This window comes from Leucoraja erinacea, chromosome 10 (assembly GCF_028641065.1).
Source record: "Leucoraja erinacea ecotype New England chromosome 10, Leri_hhj_1, whole genome shotgun sequence".
In the NCBI taxonomy this organism is placed as follows: domain Eukaryota; kingdom Metazoa; phylum Chordata; class Chondrichthyes; order Rajiformes; family Rajidae; genus Leucoraja; species Leucoraja erinaceus.
In genome coordinates, this window is record NC_073386.1 from 9409954 (window position 1) to 9433428 (window position 23475).

General features: G+C 47.4%; 1 protein-coding gene across 5 annotated transcripts in view; it reads right to left on the reverse strand.

The window, feature by feature from the left end:
- Positions 1-4195: 4195 nt before the first annotated feature.
- Positions 4196-23475, reverse strand: part of bcar3 (BCAR3 adaptor protein, NSP family member) — a 148823-nt gene continuing 129543 nt past the window's right edge. For 4 of the 5 annotated variants that reach the window (XM_055641445.1, XM_055641443.1, XM_055641444.1 and 1 more), the window contains 6 exons: positions 19318-20042; positions 12145-12260; positions 9178-9349; positions 8123-8234; positions 7169-7375; positions 4594-5158 (listed from right to left, as the gene is read on the reverse strand). In XM_055641445.1, the coding sequence (XP_055497420.1) occupies positions 4983-5158; positions 7169-7375; positions 8123-8234; positions 9178-9349; positions 12145-12260; positions 19318-20042 (1508 nt within the window). In that variant the 3' untranslated portion in view covers positions 4594-4982. Of the gene's footprint in view, positions 4504-4593; positions 5159-7168; positions 7376-8122; positions 8235-9177; positions 9350-12144; positions 12261-19317; positions 20043-23475 lie in introns of those variants that run through there. The other variant, XM_055641447.1, reaches the window with a different exon arrangement.

Genomic DNA, 23475 nt, shown 5'->3' on the forward strand with positions numbered 1-23475 from the left:
AAGGGGAGCTCATTAATGATCTGGATGAGGGAATTGAAGGCAATATCTCCAAGTTTGCAGATGACACTAAGCTGGGGGGCAGTGTTAGCTGTGAGGAGGATGCTAGGAGACTGCAAGGTGACTTGGATAGGCTGGGTGAGTGGGCAAATGTTTGGCAGATGCAGTATAATGTGGATAAATGTGAGGTTATCCATTTTTGGTGGGAAAAACGGAAAGCAGACTATTATCTAAATGGTGGCCGATTGGGAAAGGGGGAGATGCAGCGAGACCTGGGTGTCATGGTACACCAGTCATTGAAGGTAGGCATGCAGGTGCAGCAGGCAGTAAAGAAAGCGAATGGTATGTTAGCTTTCATTGCAAAAGGATTTGAGTATAGGAGCAGAGAGGTTCTACTGCAGTTGTACAGGGTCTTGGTGAGACCACACCTGGAGTATTGCGTACAGTTTTGGTCTCCAAATCTGAGGAAGGACATTATTGCCATAGAGGGAGTACAGAGACGGTTCACCAGACTGATTCCTGGGATGTCAGGACTGTCTTATGAAGAAAGACTGGATAGACTTGGTTTATACTCTCTAGAATTTAGGAGATTGAGAGGGGATCTTATAGAAACTTACAAAATTCTTAAGGGGTTGGACAGGCTAGATGCAGGAAGATTGTTCCCGATGTTAGGGAAGTCCAGGACAAGGGGTCACAGCTTTCCTATCCCACATGTATTCCCAGTGGGATAAGGGGGAAATCCTTTAAAACCGAGATGAGAAGAACTTTTTTCACACAGAGAGTGGTGAATCTCTGGAACTCTCTGCCACAGAGGGTAGTTGAGGCCAGTTCATTGGCTATATTTAAGAGGGAGTTAGATGTGGCCCTTGTGGCTAAAGGGATCAGGGGGTATGGAGAGAAGGCAGGTACGGGATACTGAGTTGGATGATCAGCCATGATCATATTGAATGGTGGTGCAGGTTCGAAGGGCCGAATGGCCTACTCCTGCACCTAATTTCTATGTTTCTATGTTTCTATCCATCGTTTACAAGTCAAGCAAAGACTCTTTTCATTGCAATACACCATGAAAAGTTAACATTTTGTTCTTATTTATGGTAGTTATCTGGCAACTTCACAACTTGTTCTAGGAGCAGAATTTGGCCATTCGTCCCTTCAAGTCTGCTCCACCGTTCAATCATGGCTGATCTATTTGTTCCTCTCAACCCCATTCTTCTGCCATCTCCCCATAACCATTGACACTCTTGCTATTCAAAAACTTCAGCCTGTCCCAAAGCTTTAACCCAAATTCTTTTAGAATATACTGCTTAGAAATTTGACATAAGTTAGCTCAGCACTAATCAGATCGGGTAAATAAATCTATCCTTTGAATACTCGGGTTACAGAGTCATACAGCACGTTAATCACCCATCAGCCCTACTCGTTCGTGTTGACCAAGCTGCCGAACCAAGCTGGTCCCATCTGGTTGCACCTGGCCCATATCCCACCAAACCTTTCCTATCCACATGTATTCCCGCGTGTCTTTTCAATGTTGTAATAAGTGAGTTCAGTATTCCGAAAAACGCAAGGAATCATGGGATCTGTCAAAGGTCACTCGCTATAAAAAAGCGAACTAAGTACTGGCTGTATAAACTGTGTATAAATTCTTATCTTTATTCATGATTTATGTGTAATAATATATTTAATCTGAGGAACGGGGGTGCCAGGTAGCGGGAGAGTGGGGTGTAACTGCGAGAGTGGGGGGGGGGGGGGCAGATGCGAGTGGGAGACGGGAAACTGGACTGGTGGAGAGACATTCTCGGCAGCTGTGCGCACACAGACCCGCGCCTCATCCGCAGCCAGGATCGAACCCGGGTCCCCGGCGCCGCAAGCGCTGCTGAACAGCCATCAATCCCCATCCCCGTTCCCCCCCCAGAGCAGAGCCAAGCCGGAGCCAGCGCCCCCCCCCCCCCCCCCCCCCCCATCTGCCAGTCCAGGGCCGCTACCGCTCCGAACCAACCCGGACTGCCGGCCAACCCAGTGGGACAGTCCAGTGTTGCTGGTCAACCCGGCAGGACAGGCAGAGCCAAGCTGAAGCCAGCGCCTATCCCCGCGCCGGCTGCAAATCCGGGGTTGCCAGGACCACTCCGGACACCTCTGGACAGGGACGGGACACCCGGGAGGGGACGGGGACGGCCCAGCGCCCGGCCCAGACTACGGACGAAACGCAAGCCTGCACATAACGCAACACCACAGTTGCCGAGAATGTTTATGGCGGGTGACCTGTGACCTGGGCATGCACAGTCAGAATACCGAACTCGCTTATTGTACCCACCTCTCCCATTTCCTCGAACCGGTTGCTTCATACACGTGACACCCTCTGGTGTTTATCTTGATAACTGTTTCATATGGAAGCAGTGCAATTATCAGCAAACTAAAATTCTCAGTGATGAGTCAGCAGTTTCTGCCACTGTCCACATATCAAAATCATAATTCTGTCTCGCTGAAAGTAGGTGGGTCCATTTGCCCTGGAGAACTTGCGGCACTGCTTGCCGGGAAACATTGAACCAGTGGTTTGGAATTGGAATGGCTCCCAGTTTTGTAGAATGTGATTTCCAGCCAAGGTGTGTTTGTTGGAAAATCCTTTGTGTGTTTTACTTGAGATGGTGGCTGATGCCAACTACAGTCAAGGCTTGTGGATGTGTTTATACAGCAGTCACTATTGCTTCCTCTTGGTCATAGTAACACAGACGGTACCTGAATGAGACTTGCATGTCTAATGGTGCCCAAAACAAGCTACTCTCTGTGTGCTGGTCCCCGGAAGAGGATCTGCTATCACTTTCATTACAATCACTTCACTCTTTTAAGCCTCTGCTCCTACAGCAGCATTTACATAGAAACATAGTAAATAGGTGCAGGAGTAGGCCATTCGGCCCTTCGAGCCTGCACTGCCATTCAATATGATCATGGCTGTTCATCCAACTCAGTATCCCGTACCTGCCTTCTCTCCATACGACCTGATCCCTTTAGCCACAAGGGCCACATCTAACTCCCTCTTAAATATAGCCAATGAACTGGCCTCAACTACCTTCTGTGGCAGAGAGTTCCCCGAGATTCCAGAGGTGCGTGAAAAATGTTTTTCTCATCTTGGTCCTAAAAGATTTCCCCTTATCCTTAAACTGTGACTCCTTGTTCTGGACTTCCCCAACATCGGGAACAATCTTCTTGCATCTAGCCAGTCCAACCCCTTAAGAATTTTGTAAGTTTCTATAAGATCCCCCCTCAATCTTCTAAATTCTAGCGAGTACAAGCCGAGTCTATCCAGTCTTAGTTTAGTTTAATTTAGTTTATTGTCACGTGTAGCAAGGTACAGTGAAAAGCTTTGTGGCATTGTATTTCTTACTTTGCCTATGCTAAAGTTTAGTTTAGTTTTGGGATACAGTGCGGAAACAGGACCTTCGGCCCACCGAGTGAGTCCGCACTGACCAGCGATCCCCACACATTCACACTATCCCACATACCTGAGGGATGATTTTACATTCATACTAAGCTAATTAACCTACAAACCTGTACATCTTTGGTGAGTGAGAGGAAACCAAAGATAGAGAAAACCTACGCAGGTCACGGGGAGAACGTACAAACTCCAGCCAGACAGCACCCATAGTCAGGATCGAACCCGGGTCTCCGGCACTGCAAGGCATTAGCTCTACTGCTACGCCACCATGCTGGCCTAAACGTTCTGCCCATTATCTTGTATCTGTACACTGTAGGTGGCTCAATTGCAATAGTATATCGTCTTTCCACTGACTGTATAGCATGTAACAAAATAAAGCTTTTCACTGTACCTCAGTACACGTGACTCTAAAGTAAACCACATTTGGTGTGTTATGTTGATGCATGTTTGGGTATCAGTTTTGATACACAAAATTCAACAGACATGTAGATAGCAAAGAGTTTAATCTGCTAGCAAGGATAAACTCAAAATTGAAAGCCTAGACTGTCCTCGCTGTAGGTAGCAATTGTGCAATGTTGTTCTCCAGTTTTTGCGCTTTAGAAGGGAAGGTGATTGCAAAGTTCCACACCCTGTCTTGGCACTTTTAACAAAACAATTTAAAAAAAACAGAAACTCAAATGACTTAGTTTCAATTAGCTCCCACTAATGCTGAATCACTTGGTTGATAATCCCTGTGTGGCATCGAGGAAGAACATCTAGACCTTGTTAAGAAATGGTGCTATTTTATTGAATCACACACACGCGCGCACATATCCTGCAGAGTCATTTGCCGTACTACATAAAATAGCACTAATTGATTTTTACAGAATTCTATTTACAATTAATTTTACAGTCACAATATATTAAATAGCTGAAGCCTTCAGACAAGATATTACCTGCACATTTGATATTTACAATGACCAACATCGAGAGCTGCATTAGCAGTCAGCCAGTGGCTTTCAGTGGCCAGAACTATGGCCTGTACAAGGACTGCTCCAAAGCCACCCACAACGGTGCTTAATACCAAAGTAATGGCCCTGTCCCACTTAGGAAACCTGAACGGAAACCTCTGGAGACTTTGCGCCCCACCCAAGGTTTCCGTGCAGTTCCCGGAGGTTTTTGTCAGTCTCCCTACCTGCTTCCACTACCTGCAACCTCCAGCAACCACCTGCAACCTCCGGGAACTGCACGGAAAGTCTCCAGAGGTTTCCGTTCAGGTTTCCTAAGTGGGACAGAGGCATTACATGGCACCCCGATACACAAAGTAATTCTGTATTTCTAACAAGGTTAGAAACAACCCAGTGTGTTTCTATACACCAGAGATAGTTACAAACAAAAAAATCACTTGGAATGTTAAAAGTGTGCAAGCAGAAGCCGCTGAGATACAGTACAAGACAGCAAGTGGCTAAAACACTAATATGTATTAGTGAAGATCGTGTCTTGGATATTGTCGAGCATTGTACGAAGTGTGCTTTAACAACAGGCAGTCCTCGTTGTGTTGTGCTTCCACAATTAGCTAGTGGTCCAGAAGCCATGAGGGTGGTTCAAGTTTTCGTGATAACGCCGTCAAAATCATCGTGAACTTTTCGTATCTCTCGGTTTGGTTAACTTGTGCACCTTTGCTTCCCCACAACAACCTCATCGCAAACTCTGTCTGAAATGTTTCCAGCATTTCTTCATCCGGCTCAAAGTCTAAGAGAAGGAAACGGAGAAAGAGTTAATAAATGCACCAAATAGTACAGAATAAAAAAAGATTGCCAAAATAGAACAACGGAAGCAGAAATGTTTAGTTTAGTTTAGTTTAGAGATGCAGTGTGGAAACTGGTCCTTCGGCGCACCGACCAGCGATCCCCGCTCACTAACACGGTCCTACACACACTAGGGACAATTTATATTTATACCAAGCCAATTAGCCTACAAACGTGTACGACTTTGGGATGTGGGGGGAAATCGAAGATCTCGGAGAAAATCCACGCAGGTCAAGGGAAGAAGATAGAAACTCCATACAGATAGCGCCCGTAGTCAGGATCGAACCCGGGTCTCTGGAGCTGGAAGACAATCGATCTACCACTAAGCCAACCTGCCACTCATGCACCGTGCCATCCAATGCTGCAGTTATTTGGATAGGTGATGTGGGAGGAGAATCTAAAAGTGTTTCGAAGATGCACAATGATTTTCCCTCTGATTGTTATGGCCTTTATGCAAGTTGCTCAATGGCATCAGGCAACATTTACACAAACTGAGCTGATAATGAAGGAGCAAAGGCACTGGAGCATCTAGAACATGATTGATAACAAGACGTACCATTAAAGTTTCTAAACAACAAGATTTAATGTTTGAAAAATAACGAAGAAGGAGGATCACACGGAATCCAGACTAATGTTCTTATGAGGTTCGGTACTCCATGTTCACCAGCATCAATCCGATGAGTTCCGAGATTGGGCTTAAACTGACCGAGTGCATTGCGTTACCTATTGGGTCTTGGTGAGACCACACCTGGAGCATTGCGTACAGTTTTGGTCTCCAAAATCTGAGGAAAGACATTCTGGCCAAAGAGGGAGTACAGAGAAGGTTCACCAGACTGATTCCTGGGATGTCAGGACTTTCATATGAAGAAAGACTGGATAGACTCAGCTTGTACACGCTACAATTTAGGAGATTGAGGGGGGATCTTATAGAAACTTACAAAATTCTTAAGGGGTTGGACAGGCTAGATGCAGGAAGATTGTTCCCGATGTTGGGGAAGTCCAGAACAAGGGGTCACAGTTTGAGGATAGAGGGGAAATCCTTCGGGACCGAGATGAGAAGAACTTTTTTCACACAGAGAGTGGTGAATCTCTGGAACTCTCTGCCACAGAAGGTAGTTGAGGCCAGTTCATTGGCTATATTTAAGAGGGAGTTAGATGTGGCCCTTGTGGCTAAAGGGATCAGGGGGTATGGAGAGAAGGCAGGTACAGGATACTGAGTTGGATGATCAGCCATGATCATATTGAATGGCGGTGCAGGCTCGAAGGGCCGAATGGCCTACTCCTGCACCTATTTTCTATGTTTCTATGTTATGCTTATCTTAGAAACATAGAAACATAGAAAATAGGTGCAGGAGGAGGCCATTCGACCCTTCGAGCCTGCACCGCCATTCATTGTGATCATGGCTGATCGTTCCCAATCAATAACCCGTGCCTGCCTTCTCCCCATATCCCTTGACTCCACTAGCCCCTAGAGCTCTATCTAACTCTCTCTTAAATCCATCCAGTGATTTGGCCTCCGTTGCCCTCTGTGGCAGGGAATTCCACAAATTCACAACTCTATTGGGTGAAAACGTTTTTTCTCACCTCAGTCTTACATGGCCTCCCCTTTATTCTAAGACTGTGGCCCCTGGTTCTGGACTCGCCCAACATTGGGAACATTTTTCCTGCATCTAGCTTGTCCAGTCCTTTTATAATTTTATATGTTTCTATAAGATTAGTTTGGTTTATTGTCACGTGTACCGAGGTGCAGTGAAAAGCATTTGTTGTGTGCTAACCAGTCAGTGGAAAGACAGTACATGATAACAATGGAGCCATGCACAGCATACAGATACATGATGAAGGGAATAACGTTTAGTGCAAAGTAAAGCCCAATTAGAGATAGTCCGAGGGTCTCCAATGAGGCAGATAGCAGCTCACGGCTACTCTCTAGTTGTGCGTTTGGGTGCGTCCTCACCTTCAAGAATCCGTTTAGTGTTCACTTTGTACACGGCAGCATTGTGTGCGATGGATCGTGCATCGTCCAGATGCTTGTGCATTATTTCACAGCCCTGATCGATGGTTTCCCACAACTCCGTGGTTTCAAAGGTGACAAACTGGCGTTCCATGAGAGTGATGAGGGGCATGAGGTGTGGAATCGTGGTCTTACTGAGCGCAACGTCCTCTGAGGTGTCACAGGAAAGAATAACATCGACATGACCATTAATAACAGAGCAAAGAATACTTTCTGCTAGATTTTAACCTTTCATATTTTCATTCAGAGCTAACTGGGACATCTGCTCCCTTTATGATAAGTCCATAAGTCCCAGGAGCAGAATTAGGCCAATCGGCCCATCAAGTCTATTCCGCCATTCAATCATGGCTGATCTAACTTTCCCTTTCAGCCCTATTCTCCTGCCTTCGCCCCATAACCACCGAAACCCTTCCTAATCAAAAATCAGTCAATCTCCTCTTTAAAAATATCAATTGACGAACTCCACAGCTGTCTGCTGTAATGAATTCCACAGATTCACCACCCTGCAGAAATGCAGGACAGGATCCCAAATTCAGACTGAAGCAGCGCCCCAACCCGAAACGTCACCTATCCGTGTTCTCCAGGGATGCTGCCTGATCTGCTGGGTTACGCCAGCCATGTGTGTCTTTTTTTTACTGTACATCAGCACCTGCAGTTCCTTGTTTCTACAATGATGTGCCCGTTATCATTTAGATTGATCCAAGCCAGCGATTAAACCTGTGATTAGTGATCCATTCTTTCAGTGAGTCTCATAGATGAGGCTTACCAAGAAATACTGTTTGGGTTACCTATCTCTCACTTAAATAAACTCATTAAAACAAATCTGAAAATCACAAGCTGTGCATTCCCTTTCATCTGAATGCAGCAGTGCTATTCACAAGTTATAGGCAGTCTTACCTCTTCCCTCATTTAAGGCTTTGATACATGGTTTAAGAGTCTTCTCGTAGACAATGGCAATCTTGGTGTGCTTGTGACGGAGTGCAATCCAGGTTTGTTCTAATCGTGTAATCTGCGCAGACACGAGCACGGAGATATTAGAACTGAATTTCCAGTTAACACATCCCAACATACTGACAGCAGCATTTATTCAACAGCAGGAAATATATTCCTATTATTCCACCTACTGAGGCTACCCCCATTTTCATGCATCGTGGCTGTTACCTTGGATCACAAGTTTACACGTTAGAGGAATAGAATTAGGCCAGTCGGCCCATCGAGTCCACTCCACCATTCAATCGTGGCTACTCTCTGCCTCCTAATCCCATTTTCCTGCCTTCTCCACATAATCCTTGATACTCGTTCTAATCAAGAATTTTTCTATTTCTGCCTTAAAAAATATCCACTGACTTGGCCTCCACAGCCCTCTGTGGCAATGAGTTCCACAGATTAACTACCCTCTGACTAAAGAAGTTCCCCTTCACCAACTTTCTGAAAGAGCGCCCTTTAATTCTGAGGCCGTGACCTCTGGTCCTAGACTCTCCCACCGTTGGAACCATCCTTTCCACATCCACTCTATCTGTGTTTTTCATTATTCTGTAAGTCTCAATGAGGTTCCCCCTCAACCTTCTAAACTCCAGCGAGTCGAGGCCCAGTGCTGTCAACCGCTCATCATATGCTAACCCACTCATTCCTGGAATCATTCTTGTTAACCTCCTCTGTACCCTCTCCAGAGCCAACACATCTTTCATCAGATATGGGGCCCAAATCCTATGGACTACTGTAATTCCAAATCCTGCTTTTACTGCTTTGTGTCTGCTGATGGGAAGCTTTGGCCCATCCATGTCATACATGTTCTGATCTGTTTAAATTTAAAGTTTGCATAGGGAGTTTAAAAATATCATCTTGGTTCACTAATTTACAAAAAGCCAAATATACCCAGTACAAAAATCCAGGATTGTTGCTCAGATTAAAACTGAGCAGCTTGATGGCCAAAGCAATAGGGAAGAAAGTACCTGTGGCATGTCTAAGGTTTTCATTATAGCGGAGAAGGCATACAGGTCCCCCATGGAATATTTCAGCTCCAGTGCCAGTTGGATAATCTTGGCCAACACCGCAGCTCTCTCTTCAACGCTTCCTGTGCAACCCAGGATATCCACTGCAATCCCGATGGTCAGAGTATTGTACCTGAGAAAATGCAAGAGGTTGAGTTATTTGGGTCTGCTGCCTCTACTCTACTGCTTCACTGTTAAGAATACAAAATAAATAAATTTGGAGCATAATAGGCCACGTACATCTCAAGACTACTCTGCCTCTCAGTGAAATTACAGCTGAGCTTTACCTTGCATCTGTCCACAGTATCACCCAATCCCCTCATTCAAAAAATGTATTGACTACCGCCAACACTACTGATTGCTGGGGTCGAAAATGCCAAAGAATTAAAACTCCAGAGTAAAGAAGCTTTTTCTCCGCTATTTTTAAGAGCCCTATCTAGCTCTCTCTTGAAAGCATCCAGAGAACCGGCCTCCACCATCCTCTGAGGCAGATAATTCCACAGGCTCACCACTCACTGTGAGAAAAAGTGTTTCCTCGTCTCCGTTCTAAATGGCTTACTCCTTATTCTTAAACTGTGGCCCCTGGTTCTGGACCTCCCCCCCCAACATCGGGAACATGTTTCCCGCCTCTAGCAGGTCCAAGCCCTTAACAATCTTATATGTTTCAATGAGATACCCTCTCATCCTTCTAAACTCCAGAGTGTACATGTCCAGCTGCTCCATTCTCTCAGTGTATGACAGTCCCGCCATCCCGGGAATTAACCTTGTAAACCTACGCTGCACTCCCTCAATAGCAAGAATGTCGTTCCTCAAATTAGGATGCAGAACTTAACATGCCAAGCTTCTGACCATCTGAGAACAGCGGGATATAGACAAGGGCAGTCGGCCATCAGTCAGGTCCCACTATTCGGCAATATCAGAGACCTAAACGGCACGGTGGCGCAGCGGTAGAGTTGCTGCCTTACAGCGCCAGAGACCCGGGTGACTACGGGTGCTGTCTGTACGGAGTTTGTACGTTCTCCCCGTGACCTGCGTAGGTTTTCTCCGAGATCTTCGGTTTCCTTCCACACCCCAAAGACATACAGGTTAATTGGCTTGGTGTAAATGTAAAATTGTCCCTAGTGTGTGTAGGATAGTGTTAATGTGCAAGAATCGCTGGTCGGTGAGGACTGGGTGGGCTGAAGGCCCTGTTTTAACGCTGTGTCACTAAACCAAACTAAACTGTCTCGATCTGAAACGTCAGCTATTCCCTTTCTCCAATAATGCTGCCTGACCCAGGTTTTGATTTCAAAGGTTTCAAAGGTCTTTTATTGTTGCATTACCAATTATGGTACAGTGATATGCCAATTATTATACAGCCATACTAAAAAAAGCAACAAAACCCACAACTACATAAAAGCTAACGTAAACATCCACCACATATACTTCAAATAGCTTTTTGAAAAGGCCATTTGGTTTTACACTATTTTCTACTTCCTGATTTTGTTCCTGAATTGAATTTGAAGATAATATTATTTATTCAGGGATTCCCCGCTGCAACAGAATGGTTTGCTCCATCTACCCCCTTTGATCACTTTGTTAACTGTCCCTAAACATTCCAAAATCCTGTATCAATCTGGTGAAGGTACTTCTGGATCACCGCTACTTTCTGGAAAAGGTAATTAATCCTTAACATGACCTTAACATTAACAGTAACATGACCATTGCTTTAAGGGCTCGTCGAAAGATTTTGAACATTTCAAAATCCACCGGCGACAAAAAAAAAGTTGCGACATTTGGGAAAACACCGCACGTCAATACATCATCACGCCACGTCACGCCGCGACTTTTTCGTGACCTGATACGTCAGACAATGATGCCGGCAGTCGCCGAATAAATCGCCAAGTGGGACAGGCCCTTTATCGTAACTTAACTTCACCCTCCACCTCCCATCTCCAGTCCAACCAAGAAGTTGACTTCTTCCAGGAAAAGATTAAAGAGAAGGTTTCATCCGAAATGCCTCCAATAATTTCTCAAATACCCCACAAAGCTAGCAACACTTGGCAAGATCCAAAAACAATGCAAGTGCATTATCCCGACTAACTTTGTCCCCTTCGCTGGTTATGCTAAAGCCCATCCCCGACCATCAATATCACACAATCAGGAAATTGCAGCAAATCGCAGTCACTATTTTACTCCCATTGGTGGAGGGGCTGATACAGAGGGTAAGGCCACATGCTACAGTTTTACAGCAAATAATATACTGATTTTGTTTAGTTTAGAGATACAGCGCGGAAAGAGGACCTTCGGCCCACCGAGTCTGCACCGAACAGTGATCCCCGAACACTAAACGCTGTCCTACACACACTAGGAACAATTTACAATGATGCCGACCCGCAAACCTGTACGTCTTTGGAGTTTGGGAGAACGTACAAACTCCAAACAGACGAGCACCTGAAGTCAGAATCGAACCTGGGTCTCTGGTGTTGTAAGGCAGTAACTCTACCGCTGCACCACCGTGGACTCAGACCTGCTACTCCTTGATTTGCCCTATGTAATATAATGAGCTCTTCCTGTGGTCAGGCATCAGTATTGAGCGCGATGTTCTCTTATTTCCCAGCTGCAGACTGAAGTAAAAGATGCAATGGATGGTGATCTGGACTCCTCTTTTGCAGCCCTTTACCATGGCCATGTGTTCAAACCGCCACCCCATCTCACCAATGCCTCCTTGGAAAGGACTGGTTAATGCTGGCACAGAGTTCTGGGCAAAGATCTGACCCAGACAAGCAACATGTACAGTGAAGGTGGTCACAGAAAGCAACGCCCTTTCATTCGCGTTCGGGGGGAGGGCCAATCCTCCCCGTGCCTTTCCTCCACACTGCAATCTCCAGAGCCGTGATCTTCTGAAGTTGCAATTTACTGTACAAACAGTGGAATGTTACTGTTTACCTTTCAATTAAATCCAAGCGGAGTTGATGCCCTTGAGGAAGAGTAATCAGCTCCAGACCCGAGCTCACTTGCATTTGCTGCTTGATTTCATCAGAGACATTCAGTATCCTAGCAACCTGGAGGAGAGCAGAAGTTCAACTTTATTATTACGTGCAGTCAAGAAATTGGTCTTCCATTAAGTGGCTCATTTTGTGTACACAGGAGACAGCTGATTACATCAGAAGCGACCTGTAGCCAAGGGTGGCCATTCCTCTTGTTAAATGAGCATGCTTCTAATTTCACCACTTTTGTGCAGAAATATAACGGTAAGCGGAAGTTTTTAAAGCGCACAACATTCCAATTTGGCTTCACATAATGAGCAGCGGTAGAGTTGTAGTGGCAGAGGCCTGGGTTCGATCCCAACTACGGGTGCTGTCTGTAAGGAGTTTGTACGTTCTCCCTGTGACTGCGTGGGTTTTCCCGGGTGCTCCGGTTTCCTCCCACACTCCAAAGACGTACAGATTTGTAGGTTAATTTGCTTTGGTAAAAATTGTAATTTGTCTCTAGTGTGTGTGTCAGTGTTAGTGTGCGGGGATCACTGGTCGGTGCCCGCACACTGGTTGGGTGAAAGGCCTGTTTTCGCGTTGTATCTCTAAACTAAATTAAACCATACACACACACAAAATACACACACACACTCACACAAATTGCTGGAGGAACTCAGCGGGATTGGCAGCATCTCTTGAGGGAAGGAATGGGCTACGTTTCAGGTCAAGACCCTTCTTCAGATATGCATTCCTTCTCTCCAGAGATGTTGCCTGACCCACTGAGTTACTCCAGCATTTGGTGTCTATCTTTGGTTTAAATCAGCATCTGCAGTTCCTTCATGTACACACGCACATACGTACACACACACGCGCACACGCACACGCACACACACACACGCACACACACACGCACACACGCACATACGCAGACACACACACACGCACGCACACACACACGCACATACGCAGACACACGCACACACACACGCGCGCACACACGCGCACATACGCACACACATACGCAGACACACACATGCACGCACACACACTCACATACGCAGACACACACGCGCGCACACATGCACACACGCAGACACACACACACACGCACACACACACACACACGCACACACACACACGCACACACACGCACGCACACACACACGCACACACGCACACACACACACACACGCACATACGCAGACACACACACACACACACACACGCAGACACACACACACGCACACACGCACATACGCAGACACACACACACGCACACACGCAGACACACACACACACACACACACACACACACACACACACACACACACACACACACGCACACACACGCACACACGCACATACGCAGACACACACACACGCACACACGCACCCACACACACACGCGCACACACACACACACGCACACACTCACACACACACGCACACACACACACACACACACACACACACACACACACACACACGCACATACGCACGCACACACGCACACACGCATACGCACACACACACGCACATACGCAGACACACACGCACACACACAGACACACACACACACACACACACACGCACACACGCATACGCACACACACACGCACATACGCAGACACACACACACACACATGTACAAGTCTAGGTGGAGGAGCCACCTTGGGCCATCTTTAATTCACTTTTTTTTTGTAGCTTTTATTAAGTCCTGTGCTTCGTCCGTTGGAGAAATAGACTTTTTAAATGTGGGGGGTAGGGGGTAACTATATTTCTAGGTCCCTACCTGGTCGGTGAGGCAGCTTTTTCTCCGGGCTGCCCCGTCGACCCGTCCCCGTGGCCTACCAGCGGGCGTGGAGCGCCGTTTCCTGGCGGGGACCGCCCAGTACCTCGGCCTCAGTGGCGGCACAGCGCTGGAGCGCTATCGCGGAGGGGAGCGGGCGATGCCTTGCCTGGGTCGCCGCGCTGGGAGCTGGAGCTCCGGTGAGCTGTGACCGCTGAGATCAACACCTCCGGGCTGCGGGTCTGCGGAGCGGAGCGGGCGGCGCCGACTCTAACATCGGGAGCCTGGGAGCTCCAACCCGGTGCGGCCTTGTCGGCTTCGGAAGCCACGGTCCCCAGCTAGGAAGCGGCCGTTCCAGGTGGCCCAGTCGCTGAGAGGACTCTCCCAACGCCGGGGCAACAGCACCCGGCGAGAGCAGCCAGTTACATCGGGCCTCCGTAGAGGCAATAGCAGTGGCCTCAATAGGCCTGACTTTGGGAGAACTGGAGATGGGGACTGGACATTGTGCCTTCCCCCACAGTGGTAACCATTGTGGGGGGATGATTTTCTTTTTGTGTGTAAGTTAATATGTTAGTCTGTGTCCAAGATGGCTGTCGGAAAGGGAGAGTGTACGCTGGCGCGGTTTAGCGTCCGCTGCTCTCTCTTCACATTGTGTTTTTTGACTTTTTGTCTTTGGAGCGAATTCCGTCTTTAATTTGTGTATTGGTGATGTCCTTATTATTTATTTTACTCCGACTATATGTTTTTTCTCTTTTGTTAATTTCTGTAAAGTGTCCTTGAGACTTTGAAAGGCGCCCGCAAATAAAGTATCCTTATTATTATTAGGTGAAGACGCTCAAAGGCCTAACCAGAATTTCAGCCCTTCCAGAGTAACCAATCGTGAAAGAAAGGAAAAACCAAATGCTCGAGACACACAGTGCTGGAGGAACTCAGCGGGCAATGTCAGGCAGCGTCTGTGGAGGGAATGGGTGCACAGATGGATCAGTCTGAAGCAGGGCCCCAATCTGAATCTCCCTCCACAGATGCTGCCTGACCCGCTTCCAGTAAAACGGGTAAAGGAAACCGGAAAGGAGAGGTGGGAACACGGGCTAAACGCAGGCATGTGATAGGTGGATACAGGAGAGGGGAGTGTGATAGGCTGACGTGTAGAGTAAGTGACAAAGGCTGGAGGTGAAAAGGAGACAAAAATGTCAGATAAGCTGATGTGATAGGACCAGAATTAGGCCATTCAGCCCATCAAGTCTACTCCGCCATTCAATCATGGCTGATTTATCTCTCGCTCCTAACACCATTCTCCTGCCTTCTCCCCATAACCCCCGACTCCCGTAATAAACAAAGATAAGGAAAGAAGAGGAATGTAATGTAATGTAAATCTTGACACAAGTTTGTTTGAGGCATTATTGTTCAAAACTGTTCCACATACTGACAGAGAACCGTCACGGTTTGGGAACTCAAACACCAGAGAATAAAGGAGGCTGCAGAATTGCCCAGTCTATCACGGGTATTGATCTCCTCACCATCGATGGGACCTACAGGAAACTCTGCCTCAAAAAGGTAGCTACTCTCATCAAAGGCCCGCACCATGCTCTCATCTCACTGCTACCATCAGTGTCGGTGGTCGAGGAGGCAAAAAATCATTACCTCCAGGTTCAGGAACAGCATCTTCCCATTAATCATCACTCATCTGGCTTGTGAACCACAGTGCATAAACCTAACCCCAGCGATCTATGGTGGACTATGTGTGGGTTGCACTGTGCGCTTCACTTTGTACTATGTACCATCTGGTTACCTGGTATTACTGATAACTTACTGTATATTTGTGTTGTTGCATTAACAATCCTGACATTTGGTTTAGTTTACTTTAGAGACACAGCGCGGAAACGGGCTCTTTCGCCCACCGAGTCCACGCTGACCAGTGATCCCCGTACACTAATACTACCCTACACACCAGGGGCAATTTACAATCTTTGCCCAAACCAATTAACCTACAAATCTGTACGTCTTTGGAGTGTGGGTGGAAACGGGAGCACCCGGGGAAAAACCCACGCAAGTCACGGGGAGAACGTACAAACTCCGTACAGACAGCACCTGTAGCCAGGATCCAACCCGGGACCCCAGCGCTGTAAGGCAGCAACTCTACCGCTGCGCCACCGTGCCGCCCCACCGTGCCGCCCCTGACAAAGAGGTGAATGAGAGCACGTATTACAATCAGCACACAGGCACCGTGGGCTGATCTAACCTCTCCTGGCAGTGTCAAATCTCCCACTATGATTCACTGCAAGTACCCTCTCCAAAATATTTATTAATTTCAGTGCAAGAGTCAAAAGGTGCTGTCAATATTATCAGGATGACAGCATGTCAAGTAAACTGGTGTCTATACATGAATATCACCTCCCTTGCAGAAACCTCTCGGCAGCCCATGAAAATAAATTGTTTTATCACAGGAACAAGCCCTTTGGCTCAAGATATCTGGACCAAACATGATGCCAATTTAAACTAAGCTCTCTATCCTCATGTGATTTATTTCCCTCTAGTCCCTGCATATGTGTGTGCCTATCTGAAAGCTTCTTAAAGGCCATTATGATATCTGCTTCCACTACCGCTAGTCTGTGTAAAAGAAACTTACATCACCTTTAAACTTTTCTCCTTTCACCATAAAGCTACGTTCACTCATATTTAACATTTCTACCCTGGTTCTGATTGTCCAGTCTATTGCTTTGGTCATTTTATAAACTTCTATCAGGTCTACCCCCCCCCCCCCCCCCCCCCCCCACCCCCACCAGCCTCCGATGTTCCTGAGAAAACAATCTAGGCGTGTAGCCTTATGGCCAATATCTCCCCTTATAGCAAACCTCCTCTAGTCCACATAGCTTGACCTCATCTGAACCGCTCCAAAGTTCACACCCTCCCTGTAATGAGATGACCAGAACTCCACACCACTTAAATGCAAAGGTTTTATAAAGTTGCAATGTGACTTCCTGTATCTTATAGTCAATGAGATAGTGTGAGAGAGTGCAAGAGAGAGAGAGAGAAAATGAGAGGGGGGTGAGGGTGGGGTGAAGGGGGCAGTGAGACAGGGGAGGGGCGAGCGAGGGAGAGCATCCTCCAGCGTGGAAACAGGCCCTTTGGCCTAATTTACCTTCACCGACCAACATGTCCCATCTACATTAGTCCCATCCGCCTGCATTTGGCCCATATCCCTCTAAACTTATCTGTCCATGTACCTGTCTAAATGTTTGAGAAACGTTACTATTGTTGCTTGGGTTGCTATTTGCAGACCAGGTTGCAGACCAGAACCGCACACTACTTCAATGAAAAAGTTTTATAAAGTTGCAATGTGACTTCCGTATTGTTATATTCAATAGGTAGAGTGAGGGGGAGTGGGAGTGGGAGTGGGAGTGGGAGTGAGGGTGAGGGTGAGGGTGAGTGAGTGCATCCTACGGCGTGTAAACAGGCCCTTCGGCCCAGCTTGCCCGTGCCAGCCAACATGCCCCGTCTACACTCGTCCTACTGGCTCACATCCCTCCAAAGCTATCTTATGATGCACCTGTCCAACTGTTTCTTCAACGTTGCTATGTTGCTTGGGTCGCTATTTATTCTTTGAAAACCACCCAGAACTACTAATTGACAAAAAAAATCACTAGAAATATCACTTTCAAACGTGAGTTTATCAGCAGTTCAATCACTGTTTAGTCATAATAGCGAGTGTGAAGTTCGTTGTTCCTTTGTTGGTTGGCTACAAATGCTCCCCACCCTCCAGGCACCATCGCCATTTTCTCATTCAGGAAGCAGCATTTATTCATTGAGACGCTGCTGGTGTCTATTTAATGGTTTCCGCTGCTGTTAAACCACCACTTGGCTGCTGGGAAAGTGGGGGCAGTTTAGTTTACTTCTAGTTTAGTTTAGAGAACCAGGCCCTTCGGCCCATGGAGTCTGTGCCGACCAGCGGTCCCTGCACACTAACACTAACCTACACACACACGCACACACTAGGGACAATTTACAATTATCCCAAGCCAATTAGCCTACAAACCTGTATCTCTTTGGAGTGTGGGAGAAAACTCACGCAGGTCACGGGGAGAACGTGCAAACTCCATACAGACAGCACCCGTAGTGGAGATCGAACCCGGCGATGTAAGGCAGCAACGTTGTCGCTGCACCACTGCCCAAAGTTATACAGGGGCTATCGATTCAAAGGCCAACAAAGCACCACTGCCTCTACTGGCTCAGAAGACTGAGGACATTGTGCTTGTCTCTGGCTATCCTCAACAATTTCTACAGATGCACTGGAGAAAGTATCATCAGGATATATCACAACCTGCTCTGCCCAAGACTGTGAGTTGTAGATGCAGCCCAGTCCATCACCTGGACCAATCTTGCCCTATTAATGCCATCTACATTGGAAAAACAGCCAACACTCTGACCAGTCGCTCCCACTGGGCAGAAGATGCAAAGGCAGGAAAGCTCCGACCAGCAGGTTCAGAAACAGATTCTTCCCAGATGTTATCAGGCTACTGAACTGCACTCTCATCAGCTGCGGGTGTAGTCCTGACCTCTCACCCAACCTCATTGTGGGCCCTTGCATTTTCACCTTTTTTCTCTGTAGCTGTGACTCTGTAACACTATATTTTGCACTCTGGTTCTTTCTCATCTTTGCACCACCCGTTGTTTTTACGTATGATCGTATGGTATCATTTAACCAGATAGTGAAGAAAACAAAGTATTTTTAACTGTATGAGGCTGTACCTCATCTATTGCATCCGCTGCTCTAGGTGTCAGCTGCTCTACATCGGTGAGACCAAACGTAGGCTTGGCGATCGCCTCGCCCAACACCTCCGCTCGGTTCGCAATAACCGACCTGATCTCCCCGGTGGCTCAGCACTTCAACACCCCCTCCCATTCCGAATCCGACCTTTCTGTCCTGGGCCTCCTCCATGGCCAGAGTGAGTCCCACCGCAAATTGGAAGAGCAGCACCTCATATTTCGCTTGGGTAGTTTACACCCCAACGGTGTGAACATTGACTTCTCCAATTTCAGGTAGTCCCTGCTTTCTCCCATCTTCCCCTCCCCTTCCCATCTCTCCCACAGCCTACTGTCTCCGCCTCTTCCTTTCTTCTTCCCGCTCACCCCCACATTAGTCTGAAGAAGGATCTCGACCCGAAACGTCGCCTATTTCCTTCGCTCCATAGACGCTGCCTCACCCGCTGAGTTTCTCCAGTATTTTCGTCTACCTTATTTTGTGACTGTATGTCAGTACACGTGACAATAATAAACAAATATCAATGGGCACGTGGTATCTACAACACAACAACAGGCCCTTTGACTCAATATTCAGTCGCTTGTGTTTCCATTTCTTACCTGGCTGTCCACTTTCAGGATGTGCTTGGCAATAGTGGTGGAATCAGTCTTGGTAAACAGTTCTTTCACCCTTCTGATGACGGAGGTGTCCAGGGGCTTGTTGTCAGGGGGGAGCAGCTTTGACTGGAACTCATTGGGCCTGAAGCAGGAGGTGTTTTCAAAGACGGGTCGGAGAGAGTCCTGCGTCCTCACCCCTTCCTCGTCTTGCAGGGGGGAGACTGCGAAGAGGATCGGGCTGCCACGCGGAGTACTGTGGACCGAGCCGCAGCCTTGAAGCCCGGCCTGCGACGCTTCATCCGTCCTCAGTCTTTCCACAAAGCCGTCAGGTGTCGGGAGGCAGAGGACCACCGGCGCCCGGTCCGGCGAGGAGTCCTGCCCGCAGTAGGCGTGCCCCCTCTGCAGGGTGACAGCGTTCATCTCAGCGTGATTGTCCATCTCCGTGCTGCCCTTCGCTAACAGGGGCCGGTTGGGCATCCTGAGGGATGGCACCTTGCTGGGCTTCGGGGGGGGTTTGGGGCAGAGTTGGCTGTCGGAGCCTCTCAGCGCCTCCCCGGCCTGAGTGTCCAGCAGGGGCGGCCGGAAGTAGGTGGGACTGAGCGCGGGCTCGCTGCCCGTTCGAAACACTAGCGAGTTGTTCCGTGCAGGCCCCTCCGCTCTGCTGAACGGCTGCTGATGCTGATGCTGATGTTGGGGCAAGTTCAGCTGTGTTGGCGGAGACCTCATCCCTGTGAGTGAAATCAAGAGGGCATCCCGTCAAACACCATCATCGCCCCCGACACAACAGGAACAGACCCTTCAGCCCAAAGTGTCTGTGCCAAATACTATGCCCAGTTAAAACTAATAGATGGTTACACAAAAAAGCTGGAGAAACTCAGCGGGTGCAGCAGCATCTATGGAGCGAAGTAGTCAACTTGCCCACACCAGCCAACATGTCCCATCTACACCAGTCCCACCTGCCTGCGTTTGGCCCGTATCCCTCTAAACCCGTCCTATCCATGTACCTGTCTAAATGTTTTTTAAACTTTGCAATAGTCCCTACCTCAACTACCAGCTCGTTCCATACACCCACCACCCTTAGTGTGAAAATGTTGCCCCTCAGATTTCTATTAAATCTTTCCCTCCTCACCTTAAACCTATCTCCTCTGGTTTTCGAATCTCCTACTCTGGGCAAGAGACGAGACTCTGTGCGTCTACCCGATCTATTCCTCTCTTGATTTTATACCCATCTATAAGATCACTCCTCATCCTCCTGCACTCCGTTACGTTACAGAGAAAGGTTGAACAAGTTAGGGCTTTATTCTTTGGAGCGCAGAAGGTTAAGGGGGGAGTTGATAGAGGTCTTTAAAATGATGAGAGGGATAGACAGAGTTGACGTGGATAAGCTTTTCCCACTGAGAGTAGGGAAGATTCAAACAAGGGGACATGACTTGAGAATTAAGGGACTGAAGTTTAGGGGTAACATGAGGGGGAACTTCTTTACTCAGAGAGTGGTAGCTGCGTGGAATGAGCTTCCAGTGAAGGTGGTGGAGGCAGGTTCGTTTTTATCATTTAAAAATAAATTGGATAGTTATATGGACGGGAAAGGAATGGAGGGTTATGGTCTGAGCGCAGGTAGATAGGACTAGGGGAGATTATGTGTTCGGCACGGACTAGAAGGGTCGAGATGGCCTGTTTCCGTGCTGTAATTGTTATATGGTTATATGGCTATATGGAATAGAGTCCCAGCTGACTCAACCTCTCCCTAGAGCTCAGGGCCCTCGAGTTCTGGCAACATCCTCGTAAATCTTCTCTCCCCCTTTCCAGCTTGACAACATCTTTCCTATAACATGGGGACAAAAACTGAACACAATACTCTAAATGTGGCCTCAAGACTTGTACAACTGCAACATGACATCCCACATTCTAGTCTCTGCCTGAAAGTGATCTCTATTCCTCCATGCCCTGCATAGAAACATAGAAACATAGAAACATAGAAAATAGGTGCAGGAGTAGGCCATTCGGCCCTTCGAGCCTGCACCGCCATTCAATATGATCATGGCTGATCATCCAACTCAGTATCCTGTACCTGCCTTCTCTCCATACCCCCTGATCCCTTTAGCCACAAGGACCACATCTAACCAATAAAATATAGCCAATGAACTGGCCTCAACTACCTTCTGTGGCAGAGAATTCCAGAGATTCACCACTCTCTGTGTGAAAAAATGTTTTTCTCATCTCGGTCCTAAAAGACTTCCCCCTTATCCTTAAACTGTGACCCCTTGTCCTGGACTTCCCCAACATCGGGAACAATCTTCCTGCATCTAGCCTGTCCAACCCCTTAAGAATTTTGTAAGTTTCTATAAGATCCCCCTCAATCTTCTAAATTCTAGCGAGTACAAACTGAGTCTATCCAGTCTTTCTTCACATGAAAGTCCTGACATCCCAGGAGTCAGTCTGGTGAACCTTCTCTGTACTCACTCTATGGCAAGAATGTCTTTCCTCAGATTAGGAGACCAAAACTGTACGCAATACTCCAGGTGTGGTCTCACCAAGACCCTGTACAACTGCAGTAGAACCTCCCTGCTCCTATACTCAAATCCTTTTGCTATGAATGCTAACATACCATTCGCTTTCTTCACTGCCTACTGCACCTTCATTATAATATCTTCTTCCAGCAACAGACAATGTGTTACAGACACCTACTATTCTATGGAAATAATTCTATGTCCCGCAATTGTAATCCTGACTCTACATTGTCAGGGATGCCATGTTTTCGATATTAAACCACAGACCGTCAACAGTGAACTAAAGCAAATAGATTGTTGCCAAGTGTCCCGGGTTAATATTTATTTATTAAACATATTTTTTTTAATTAAAAATAAATCAGGTCATCTGGTGTCCAAAAATGCTGGAGAAGCTCAGCGGGTGAGGCAGCATCTGTGGAGCGAAGGAAATAGGCAACGTTTCGGGTCGAAACCCTTATTCAGACTGATGTGAGGGTGGGGGAGGCTTTTTCCCCCCCCCCCCCCCCCCCCCCCCCCCCCCCCTCCACCACTCTCACATCAGTCTGAAGAAGGGTTTCATCCCGAAACGTTGCCTATTTCCTTTGCTCCATAGATGCTGCTGCACCCGCTGAGTTTCTCCAGCACTTTTGTCTACCTTCGATTTTCCAGCATCTGCAGTTCCTTCTTCAACATCAGGTCATCTGGTAGCTTTAATTTAGAATATTGAGTCACAGTGCGGAAACAGGTCCTTCGGCCCACCGAGTCCGCGCCATCAAGCGATCCACTGACAGTATCTTACACGCACTGGGGGCATTTTTTACCGAAGCCAATTAACCTATAAACCTGCACATCTTTGGAATGTGGGAGGAAACCGGAGCACCCGGAGGAAATCCACGCAGATCACGGGGAGAGCGTACAAACGTGGTACAGACAGCACCCGTAGTCAGGATCGAACCCGGGTCTCTGGCGCTGCAAGGCAGCAACTCTACCGCTGTGCCACTGTTGCCCATTGTATATCATGGCCACATTGCCATTTGTGGGAGCCGGTATTAACATGCATTCATTGCATTTCCCACAATTGTATCTGTCTGCCCTACAAAAGAATTGGAACGCATCTGACCATACTGCTCTTTGTGAAACCGAACGTAATGGAAACTCCTGCATTTTACGAGGCTGTTGCCAGCACTTGATGGCCTGAGCTACAGAGTGAAGTTGGGCAGGCTAGCACTGTATTCCTTGGAGCTTTGGCAGATGAGAGGTGATCTTATAAAGTTGTGTAAACTCATGAGGGAAATTGATTCCCTTGCCCAGAGTAAGAGAATCAGGAACCAGAGGACACAGTTCTACGGTGAGAGGGGAAAGATTTAATAGGGATGTGAGGGGCCACATTTTCACACAGAGGGCAGTGGGTATATGGAATGAGCTGCCAGAGGAGCTAGTTGAGGCAGAAACTATAACAACATTTAAAATAAATTTGGATAGACACATATATAGGAAAGGTTTAGAGGAATACATTTTCATAAGTGATAGGAGCAGAATTAGGCCATTCAGCCCATCAAGTGTACTCCACCATTCAATCAAGGCCGATCTATCTTTCCCTCCTAACCCCATTCTGATGCCTTCTTCCCATAACCCCTGACACCCGTACAAATATGGGTCAAATGCGGGCAGGTGG